The 12,792-nt window shown below is 35.8% G+C and overlaps 1 protein-coding gene across 4 annotated transcripts in view; it reads right to left on the reverse strand.

Annotated features, from left to right (window-relative positions):
• Nucleotides 1-12,792, reverse strand: part of creb5b (cAMP responsive element binding protein 5b) — a 65,930-nt gene that overhangs the window by 29,319 nt on the left and 23,819 nt on the right. For all 4 annotated transcript variants that reach the window (XM_042740827.1, XM_042740826.1, XM_042740828.1 and 1 more), the window contains one exon: nt 1,214-1,340. In XM_042740827.1, the coding sequence (XP_042596761.1) occupies nt 1,214-1,340 (127 nt within the window). The remainder of the gene's footprint in view (nt 1-1,213; nt 1,341-12,792) is intronic.

Consider the following 12,792-nt stretch of genomic DNA (forward strand, 5'->3'; position numbering starts at 1 on the left):
CTTGTGTGTGTGCATTTGTTTATGCTACATTGTGGGGACCAAATGTCCCAACAAGGATAGTAAAAATTTGAAAATGTGTAAAAATAGTAAATGATGCTTATCTGAAAGTGTAACAATGCAAACAGGTTTTCTGTAAGGGGTAGCTTTAGGGTTGGGTTAGGGGATAGAAATTATCATTTGGTCAGTTTAAAAGTAATAGAAGTCTATGGAAACCTAACGTGTGTGTGTGTGTGTGTGTGTGTGTGTGTGTGTGTGTGTGTGTGTGTGTGTGTGTGTGTGTTTATCTATGCATATTCCACAACTCTGCGGGAAAAGCAGCAGTCAAAGACAAGCTAAGAGAGGAAGCTGAATACTGCAGAAGTGTGAAGCTTAAAATAGGACTATTAACTAGGCCATAAACTAAACCAAAGCTCAGTTCTGTAAGAAAGACAGAATGTCTTAATTCAGAAGTCTCAATTAAATGTGCACGAAGACTGAAATTGAGGTTTTAGATGTTTGCACTCATACAAAGCGCGTTCTGGTTATTTATGCTCAGTTTAAGGTGAGAGAAACTGTAAAATGGTACTTTCAATGCATGTGTGTGTGTGACATTGAGAGAGACTGCGGGTCCTGTTACTAAAACCCAAGATATCCCTCCGACCCCCCTTTCCAACCCCCTGATGACCTATAGCAGGGTGAAAGCGCAGCAGTCCGCTGTAATTATTGGAGGAATATTTGGTTTAAAAATATCACCCCACCCAGCACCCCTTTCCTGGGATGTCAATCGAGATTGGAAAAAAACGTCCTAGTTTAATTTAATCAACTCTGTGCTTTTACCTCCATAGCCAGCATGGACTGGCTTATGTTACAATGAGAACATGTGTCATGTCATTAGAACCCTGATATGGGTGGTTTGCTCAAATACACACACTCCTTCCTAAGCCTGCATTCAGGGTCCTATTGATATATCTGAAATAGAATTAAACCAGATTGAGCATTGGTTGAAAATTACACCTCTGCTGATGGGCTTCCTGATAATGCAGCCACTGATATGGGTCACAGCACTGGAAAAGGCATTAATTTAAAGCAGACCACTGAGAAAAGCATGAGAATCGTCTATGAAAGATGAGTTTGTGTGCGTATTAATGCGTTTCGGTTGTCAGAGGCATCAGGAAACCATGACTGGGAAGTGTAAATGCATTGTGTGTGTTTGTGGGTTTATTTATGATCTCACAGGCATCAGAACAGCAGACGATCCTTGCATAGTCGGGTCAGGCAATGTGCCAGGCATGGAGGCCGGCAGTGGCTGTCGCTGTCTGTTCCTCAGGTGCAACAATGAGGAAAGGGAACCAGGCACTGGCCTAAGAAAGAGAACCAAAAGAAAAAAAATGAAGGAAAAGTGAGATAAACTGGTTTTATCAGATGAAAGTTCAGAAGAAAAATGACATCAGAAAAACCCATTTGACATTACTAGGAAATTGTTCCAAACGGATGGCAAATTCAGTTCTTGTTTCAATTTTTCATAGTTCCTAAGAATTTTTAGTGCCTCATTCGGTCTTACTTTAACATATAGTTCATAGAAAAATGACAAATCTGTTAGCATTTACAGTACTCATCCTCATGCTGTAAGTTTAGGAGCTATTTAAGCAGAATGTCCAGAATATAAATACATTGTAATATATAGAACGGCAATCTCATATAAAAGTGTCTATGATAAAATATATATATATATATATAAAAAAAAAAAAGTTTAAAATAATAGTAACACTTTAGTATAGGGACAAATTCTCACTATTAACTAGTTGCTTATTAGCATGACTATTATTAACATATTGGCTGTTTATTAGCACATATTCTGCATAAACATATTCTACATCCCTAAACTTACCTAATACCTAAACTTAACAACTACCTTACTAAATATTAATAAGCAGCAAATTAGGAGTTTATTGAGGCAAAAAAGTTGTAGTTAATGGTTTGTTAATAGCGAGAATTGGACCTTAAAATAAAGTGTGACCAAAATAACATATGCCAAGTTCTAAGAAATATACTCTTTGTATTCACATGCCATTTTCAAGAAACATTTACATCCTAAAAACATCTCTAAAATGGCTTTAAAAAAGTAATTTGGTGTCATCATTACATAAAAAATTACACATTAAATACCAAAACCCTTAAATAAAAAACACTATTAACAAAAAAATCCATAAATAACAAAAACATAAATTATCAACAAAAAAGCTTTATTCAATAGCGTCATGTCATTGATTTTACATAAAAGGGGCTTATATTTATTTATCTATTTAAAAAAAAAAACTTACTGAACTTGAAATATAGTTATGAATAGTCATTTTTTTAATTTGTTTTTTATTCAATAGCGTCATGTCATTGACCCTTATAACAGAATTTAAATTTTTGGGTGAACTATCCCTTTTAGAAGTACTCAGGCATGCACCAAGAGGCAGAATGCCTTTCCCAGCAAGAGACATTCTGCTGGAAGCTCTTAATGGAGGTTTACTGGCTCTTGTCTTAAGGCTGATCAAACCCAGCATTCTTCAATAAAAGCGTGGGTGTAAAACAAAAAAAAAAACAAGACGATATTAACAACACAACATCACAAAACAAACCCATATCAAAGTCAACAAACAAAACATATAACATAACATAATAACACAATAAAATAAACATAAAACAAAACGTTCTCTCATACAAGTAATGCACTTAAAAGAACCTCAGGTGTGGCACACTACACACCAACCGCACAACTTCCTCTCTGGGTTTGCACAAAGCTATCAGTACTCCACTTCCCCTGACCACACTGATATATAGGCAGAATGTGTCAAATATAGCACTCACTAACTTCACCATTATACCACCTATAAACATGGACTACCACACAGTGTGGAGAAACGCAGCTTGTCTGAATAACCTTTAGCCTCAGATGACAAGCATTATTTCGGTCTGATTGGAGAGCTGACGGACAGCTGAAAGGGAAAGGAGGGGGTCTCCACCTGAACAAATACCTGTATTTATACGGCCTAAATAGCAGCATTTACACTGCATGATTACTGTGTACGCATACACACACACACAAGCACATACGGTCATTAACATTCTGACATATTGTCATTTGTGTCTAACACTCCAATCCATCACATGCTTAACAACCTCACATCTCTGAAACACACACACATATACACACCCAGCTGAGATTTGGCTCATATTTTAAAGGAATAGTTCACCCCTAAATAAAACTCACTTTATTGTGAAAACTACTCTTTTCCATAAATGAAAGTGAGGCAGTCAAGCACCAAAATCAACAAACACCAACAATAAACTACTATAAATTTTTATTTCCTCATGTTTGTATAAAAGTTGCCATCTGATAGCTTTATGTGAGGAACAGACCCAAACTGAAATCGTTTTCTATAAATATTCCTCTCAGCTGTCAAATCTCATTTATGTTTACATATATTCAAGTATGCAGTGTTAAGATGTCACAACAGGCTTCTCATATGTGTAGCTTCTTAATACTTGAAATTGTGTATACAAACTACTTTTATTGGACTTTGTTATATTTAGAGCTTGAAAGCCAAAATTTCATTCACTTTCATTGTAGTGAAGCCAGGATATCAGGCAAAAAGACAGTATGTGAAAATAGTATGAAGGTGAGTATAAGTTCACAGAAGATTAATTTTGCAGTGAAATATTGGTTCGATCTAACATATTTAGCAAAAAAAGTAAAAAGCTAACAACATTAGCATTCCGCTAATAACACAAGACCTGCACTCATCAACAGCCACTAAATACCGAAACTGCATCCAAAATTGCAAACTCTGTGAGTAGACTTTTGAATTTAAGTACTTACTTTGCGACTACATTCTATTAAAGTATAAATGTGTGCAGTATGAATGTAATCCAGGCATACTATATTCATCATGTTGTCATTTTTTCATGTTGCATCTGCCATTCACAACTCTTCTCCAATGGTCTTGTGGGTCCATTGAATGCACACTTTAAAATCTCGGCCAAATTAGTAGGTAATTCAGATTCTTTTTGCATACAGTTTTATGAATGCTATGAACTTGGATGCATACAGTACTTCCCTACTTTATTGTAGGGAAGTACTGTATGCATATTCAGAAGCAGCCTGAGCTTGTCTCCTTTTGTTTTCTAGTGTAAATAAATATAAGGGAATTTTTAGATGATAAAAAAGATTTACATTATTGCGGTGCAGCCACAGCTCAGCTCTGAACCACAATTCAGCCAACACAGGCTGAAGAAAAAATAGTCTTGGCCTGTTACCACTGAGGTGAAGGAAAAGAGAGTGGGAAACAGAGAAACAGAGAGCGGGGCAACTCTCTACGGGCCAGTCCTGCTGGACATTAAAACTCAGCGAGCAGGAAACGGTCCTAATTAAGAGCTCAATCTGGCCAATGGGAAGAAAGACGCTTTAGACGCTGTACAGGTTCCCTGTCAAACTCGCTCCTCAGCGAGTAAGAAATAAAAAGTGTGTCAACAGAGAATAAAGAATAAACCTGTTATGAAAGGGCAAAATATCATAAAACAAAAACTTTCCATACACCCAGAATTACTGCTCATGTGGGTGTAAGTGCATGACTGTCTGTGTGTGTTAGTGTGTTTGTATGGTCTAGTGTATATTTTGTATTAATGACAGGCTGTCATTTCAGAGGGGAGAATAAGACCCCCGGAGGGTGAGGGGTGGGCATATGTACACACACACAGTGCAATCCTGACCCTCTCCTCTCACATTACACACACTTTCTCCTTGTTCCAACATGACATCACTCCTCCCTTTCTATTCCTTCCAATCTTTTCTCTTTTTCTCTCTGGATTTCAGCAGGATCCTCCACTATCATTCTCTCTCTGAGCTAAAAGACACCAAACCCAACATCACTGACCTTCCTAGAGAGCCTCAAGTCTTAGACAGTTTAAGATGTTACTCTATACTCTCCTTGCGTACAGGGTTATAGCATCACAGGGTAATCTCATGATGACTTTTTCAAGCATTTACAAACAAAACGCATTCTAGTACAGAATATAGGGGGCCTTACTCAGAAAACACAAGCAGAATTCTGTTTAAATCATTATGAAATGACTGTTATTGTATGTAAATTGTCAAATACAGCTCAATGCAACCATTTACGCAAGAATGGTTTTGAGAATGAATTACTCAGAAAATCTAAAAGAAAAATTATTGAAGAAATGAAGAAGATTAGACTGAGTTCTAGTAACATATTCACTCTTTTCTAGAACAGAATCTAAGGAAAAAATAACTGAAGAATTTTTAAATATTTAGAAGCATTTTAGAAATGTTTTAGTTTTTGACATTGTTAATGCATTATAGAGTATAATATTGCAGGGAATAATTCTAGTAGGTTTTCCACAGACATTCTAGAACAGAATCTAAAAGCAAATATTGAAGATTTAGGACAAGATTTACTAAACAGTGCAAATTGAGATGAGACTGCAATCCCATAAAAGCACCGATGTGAGTGTAAAGTTGTGTGGGTGATCTACTGACAATGCACAAATTAAAAACACAGACACAGCCAGATTATTTCTAGAATTACCAATGCAATCTACCAAAAGGAGCACAAATTAGCATCTCTCACAGACATGTCATCACAAAATGGACATCCTTTTTGGAAATTAAATAATGGCGTAAATACCAGTTGACAAATTGCATTACATGACTTAATGCTGTTAGCAAATGTCACTTTTAGAGGGATTGTAGAAATGTCGAAAACATTTTAGAGCCATATTTACTGCATTCTAGAACATAAAATTCATAGAATCTGAAAATGTTTTACATACATATTCAACCAATTCTAGAGCAATCTAAAAGAACATTCTTAAAGAATTCTTGAAGACTATAGTTTCTGCTAGTGACCTTCGAATCTTTTAGATTTTACAAAATCTAAAGAAAACTCTAGATTGATTTTGTGGACCCTTGAAGTTTGCTGATTTTAGAAAATGGCATTCAAAGCATTCTAGAATGCAATTAAAAAGACTAATTCTAAAATATTCTGAATGGTAATAATCACTGCTAGTCTATACATAATCAAGCAAAAATATTGAATATTTCTAGACGAATCATGATTCTGGATAGTGATATTCAGTGAAGTCTTGAATACAATCTATGAGGAATTAAAAAAAAAATTCTTAAAGATTTTAGATTCTACACATAATCAATGTTGCACTCAGCCTTTGTAGGCTGTCCTGAATATAATATTTCATCATAAGTACAGGCATAATCATATTAAATTCTAGAATACAATCCAAAAAAAAAAAAACTCTGGACAGTGATATTCAATGCATTCTATACATAATCGAGAAGGGATAAAACAATTCTAGAAAATTAATAATTGTGGATATCAATACACATTCTCCATTCTGGAATGTGACTTGCAAAGAATTTTAGAATTTTTTTGGAGTCTACACATAATTTAAGCCTTTCCATAAGCAATAAATGTTGCATGCAGCCTTTGTACGACTGTCCTAAACACAGTATAAACATAATATTTTATAATCATAGTAAATAGGAGACATTCTTTAAAAAAAGCATAATTTCTCCTAGTGAAATTTAAATCTTTTAGATTTTAGAAAATCTAAAGAAAACTCTAGGTTGATTTTAGTAGTCTTGAAGTGATTTTAGACAATGACATTCAAAGCATTCTAGAATGCATTTCAAAAGACAACATTCTAAAACTATACATTTTAAAAGTTTCTGAATGAATCTTTGAATCTACTGAATTTTTCTAGAAGATTTGCAATTCTGGATAGTGATATACAATGAATTGTTAATCTACGAGGAATTTTAAAAATTCTTGAAAGTTTTAGATTCTACACATAATCAAGCAATACATGTTTGCATTCAGTCTTCGTATGGCAGTCCTAAACATAATATTTCATCATGAGTATAGGCATAATCATATTAAGTTCTAGAATACAATCCAAAAAGACAACCCTTTACAAAAAAAAAAAAAAAATCTGGACAGTGATATTCAATGCATTCTATAAAGGAGAAGAAAAAAAAACAATTCTAGAAAAGTACTTATTCTGCATATTGATATACTTTTCTATACAAAATTATTGACGTTTTCTAGAATATTCTGGATTCCGGAGAGAAATACAATGCATTTTTTAACAATTTAGAAGGGAATTTCAAGAATTTTAGAACATTTTCTGATTCTACACATAATTCAAGACTTTTCATAAGAAATACATGTTGCATGCAGCCTTTGTATGGCTGTCCTAAACACAGTATAAACATAATATTTCATAATCATAGTAAGTTTAAATGTTTAAATGATGCTATAAGCACATACATTCATCTCTACATGCCCAACTAAAGTGACTTCAGCGTAAGAGGCTTGACTACCACTTCAGTGAGAGAGAGAGAGAGACGAGAGCCAGAAAGAGAGCGAGAGAGAGAGCCAGGCACAGTCAGCCCACTGACTCATATCCTTCCCTTCTGACTCCACTCCAGCAATGATGTAATGCTCTTGGCTTCTTGCACCCCCCCCCCCATCTATCTCTCTTTTTAAGTCTCACCATCTCTCTGAATACCATGTTCTCTCTTTCTCTCTCTCTCTCTCTCTCTCATTGCACCACACTAACTTGAGCAGACACTGCAGCAGCGATAGTGCAAAAACGTTTCTCTTTTTTTTTTTTTTTTTTTTTTTTTTTTTTTTTTTTACATTTACTGTGTGAATGTAACCAAAACAGCCCGGGGCATGGTTCCAGCCACTGGGAGACGGTGGTGCGGTCTCCATGGCAATGGGCCTAAACAGCGGGAGAAACAGAGAGAGGCCAAACAGCTTGCAGCTGCCTGGCGCTCCGAGTAAACACAGCACAGGACCTGCCCCTGATTTACCACTTTAATCACACTCAGAGAGAGAGAGCGAGCGCAAGAGAGCGGGCTTGCCACGGGCCCAAGGACTGCAGAGTGGGTAGAATCATATGAATCTGATCAAATAAATCAAGCTGAGAAGGGCCGTGAGGGAGCCTGAGTCTCATTAAAGACCGTTGGGGATGGGGCGATGAAAAAGCACTGTTCGGAGGAGGGACTTCGTTGACAGGCGGCGGTGACATAGACTTAAGGTCCATGTAAAGTCGAGGCCTGTCAATGAGAACAACGGCGAAAGAGACTTATCCTAGAATACCTCGGGGCGAGCAAGCATGGCACAGCTCACCACAAAGCCCCAATTATGCACGGATTCATCTCTCATCGCTGTCGGCTGAGAGAGAAAGAGTGTGTGAGGGTGAAAGAGAGAGACAGACAAACAGAATGAGTGGTTTGGCTCAGAGCCAGTCAGTTGTTTCTTCCCGTGACTGAAACTATGCTGAGAAGCTCTCCGGCATGACTGACCCAGGGAGGTTTTAGGCTCCGCCCCCACCTGTCAGTCAATTCATCACACTGATTTGAATCCTTCCCATGGCTAATCGATAATGCTTTTAGCCATGGAAATGCAAAAGACATGTAATAGCGTTTTAAACCATTCATTGTGACAATGTCTTGTGTGGATGAAACTCCAACATTCAAGTTAGAAAATCCTCTTTGTTGCTGTAACATTTCCAGAGTGTATTAGGGGAAAGGGTTTAATTCCACACCAGCTTCTTTTGTAATAAATTACCTTTCACACCAAGGATGATAACTATAATAACTACAACATTTTAATAATCATTCCGATTCTATGAGAATAGGCAAGTCCACAGTCTCCACAACTAAACAACACAGAGGAACAATGTCTTTGGAATCACTTTCAAAAGGATTTTTTACAACTGATGAACAATAAAAACATATGAAAACACAGCCAATAAATCTATCCGACTTTAAAGAGCTCAAGCATTTAAAGAGGCAGATGATATAAATGCAGCACGTGTTTGTAATGAACAGAAGATTATTGTGCGTTGGAGTGGACGATAATATAGTTTTCTTTATAGTTATAGTTTTTGGTGTGAACAGACTTTAATAAGCACAAAGTGAAAATAGAATTAAAATAGACACTATTTGTTTTCTTTATACAAGATTTTAGTCTTAAGGCCCCGGTAAACTTCAAGCTAAATCGAAGAAGAAATGGGTGATGTGATTTTGAATAAAATCTGGCCAAAGTTTGGTTGGAGTTCGTTTTGATGGTTTGAAACAGCTCACCAGGAGAAACTTTCCAGACAACTTTCCGCACCCCAGAAAGATTGCAATCTTTTTATCCCTGAGTGAAGAACAAAAAAGAACTTTGCAGGGTATAAGGGGGCATTTATTGTGAATGAATCACATATATAATTCCAAAGAATGACACTTGTCATTTGAAGACAACTTCACAAGATCTTATCAGTTCCCAATGAAAATCCTTATAAAACAGGTAACATATGTTCTTTTGTGTTGACTTTAAAAACTGTGAAACCAACAATCTGCAATGTATACCTTGGACTTTATTACATTTTTAAAATAAATATAATACCATGAAAACAGACCATGTATGTTTGTACGTTTGCATTATGGTAATACCTTGGTTTTCTTAAAAGTACGATGTAAGAGATAATTTTACAATGACATTATATATATATATCTATATATATATATATATATATATATATATATATATATATATATATATATCAAAAGTACCATCTCAAACCATTTCGAACCATGCAACCACTTCAGTATGTTTTCTAAGGACATACTGTATATCTATACAGAACAAGAGCCTGACCAAATTTAGACAAGTTTGTCATTGATCATGGTCATTGTCACAAATGTACTTTTAACTTTTATTTAAGACCTAAAAATAGTGCAGGATCTTAAAGAAATAGTTCACCCAAAAATTTTGTCATCATTTACTCACCCACATGTGGTTCCAGACCTGTATATGGTGAACACAAATTAAGATATTTTGAAGAATTTTGAAGAACCAAACTGTTGTTGGTTCCCACTGACTTCCATATAGGCAAAATAAACACTATGGAAGTCAGTGGGGACCATCAACTGTTTGATTACCAGCATTCTTCAAAACATCTTCTCATACAGGTTTGGAAAGACATGAGGGTAAGTAGATGATGATAAAATTTTCATTTTTGGATGAACTATCCCTTTAAATACTAAATTGTTTAAATTTATTGATAACATTTTATTTATTTAGTTTTTAGTTTTTTTACATTTCCAAAGTCCTAAAACTTTATTTCCTCATTTAAATTAGATTTTGAATTGCACATTTTCAATGTGATCTCAGACTCATGGACCCCACAGTACACCTGTCTCTCTTATTTATATCCATATAAAAGACTTTATTTTATCACTTTGTTTCTCTTGTCTATCCAGCACCCTAGATCGTTCCCTCTTTCCCTTTTCCATATTCTTTCCCTCTCTTCCTCTGACCAGCAGTTCCTGTCTTCCTGATGTTTGCTCCGGGGGTCTCTCTCTTTCTCTCTGAGTTTGCAAGAGTGTGTGTGTGTCTGCATGTGTCTGTGTGGTGGACGGGGATGACACAGTGGTGCTGGAATGAGAGGAGCAGGGCCTGGGCGTTCCTCTCCAAACGCACTATTAAACCCTACGCCGTACACAATGAGCTCACTCTAATTCAGCTCAGATGTACATCCTGCCCGCCTGTCTTCTCTCTCTTTCTGTTTCCCTCTGTCCTCTGAAATTCTTTCTCTTTCAGACATGCACAAGACATACACACTCGCTGCGTATTCAGAAGATGCCACCCTAAACGGAAAATCTTCTCAGGTTGGGTGACCACAAGTTTTTGCTTTCTCTGCATGATGTAATTAGCTAAAACATCAATCACAGTTTGTTTTTTCCATCAGAGGGGTCACAAAGTTTAAATCCTAACAATGAGGCTCTGCATTTCTGATCAATGTGATTGAAAGCAGTCTGTGAAGAAATCGATGACGTCTTTGTTTTGGCCCACAAGAGGAACCGGGGTGGTGGGGGGGTTATGGGAGGGCTCTCCAATGCAGCCTCGTACAAAAACAACACTGCACGCTGCCTCGACTAGGGTGAATCAGAGTCCCAAAGAGCAAGTATCAAGTTTTGACAGGTTGGAGTCATAAAACTGTGCAGTATGTGAGCGTTTAAATTCTACAGTGTCCTAAGAGAACAATAATCAAGTTTTGTTTTTTGTCTTTTATAAGAGAAAAACAAAGGTAATCATGAAACATATAGTCATGTTGTGATGTATAAAATCTCACTGTACAATATAAAGTTGCAATAATTGTGAGATAAAATTACGATTATGAGAAATAATGTCCCAATTATAGGAAATAAAGTCACATACAAATATAAAGACAAAATCACAAGAAATAAATTCATTATAAAGTCCCATGCAAAGTACAAAGTAAGATTATTTTTTTTGTATTAGGAAATTATGAGGTAACTGTGAGATATAGTTTGAAACCAGACATACCCTCATATTGTGAGATATAAAGTCTCACAGTTACAAGATATAAAGTCACATTGTGACATAAAAAAGCCAAAATTACAAGAAATAAATTCACAGTTGCAAAGTATATTTCACAATTACAAAAGTTAAAGTCTCATGCAAAGTACAAAGTGAGATATTAGTTATGATTAATATTTAATTGTGAACTATAGTCACAATTACAAGAAAAAACTACAGTCAAATTGTGAGCTATAAAATCAAAATACAAAAAATAAAGGCACAGTTGCAAAAAAAAAATAGGTTGAAATTAGCATATCAAATGAGTAGGTCAAATGACAAACTCGATCTAATGAGTGTGAAATGATTGTGATGTGGTTAAGTTAAGTACTGTGACTTGAGCAGCTATGTCAGTGCTATTTAGCAACTAAGAAAGCTATCTGTGTGGTTAAACAGATATTTTCAGTTGCTTTTAGTATGTCTTAGGTCAAAGAACATATGGGCCAAGGGGCAAGGCATGGCAGGTCCCTGTTGAAAAATCCGGCATATGCTGGCTATTTCAGTAGGGGTGAAGCATGTTCGTGAATGTATTTGTACTACACGCCTGTATACCTACAGACTGTTCTTCATCAACGGTCAAGAAGTAGGTTCCCCATCAAATTCAGTAGATACTCAGAATGGAATTCAGACACGGCCCTTTCTAACGGTTAGAACAGGTTAACATCACTTCCTTTTCAACCACCAAAATACCTCACAATCTTCCTGTTATTTATTGGTGTGAAAACCAGCTCCTCTTATGTTTAGAGGTGTGAAAACACACAAGCACGCAAACTGGACGCACTGCAGCAAAGTGAGCGGTTCGGGTTTGCTTCAACTTTCAAATGGCATCGAATTCGCAGTAGAGCTACAAGAAATTCCTGCAGGCACACGGAGGTTTGCACAATTCTTTTAATAGTGCAAATGCATAAAAAAGCATTATTCATTTTACAAACGTCAATACATTATGATATTTAAGGCAGGATTTACTAAACAGGGCGGTAACACTTCATAATAACTTTCATTAATAAATCATAAATAAACATTATGTCACGCTTAATGGATTGTTAGTTAATATATATTCACATATCAAGTAAATGTACTGTACTAATACGAATAAATGTATTAAACATCACCTAATAGTTAACATTTCCTGTAAATTAAAATGCTAACAAAAGTCATTAAACTTCTAATTTATATGATCATGTACATCTTGAAAATCTACAAATGATTTTAACAGATGTTTCAAATATCTTGAAAATGTGTTGCCCCTCCCCCCCCCCAAATGATTAATAAATGATTTGTAAAGATGTGAAAATAGGGTAAATTCCGGTCACTTTTTGCCATCAAAATGACTGCTAATGAAGGTACTAAT

The sequence above is a fragment of the Cyprinus carpio genome, chromosome B16 (assembly GCF_018340385.1).
Source record: "Cyprinus carpio isolate SPL01 chromosome B16, ASM1834038v1, whole genome shotgun sequence".
Taxonomy (NCBI): domain Eukaryota; kingdom Metazoa; phylum Chordata; class Actinopteri; order Cypriniformes; family Cyprinidae; genus Cyprinus; species Cyprinus carpio.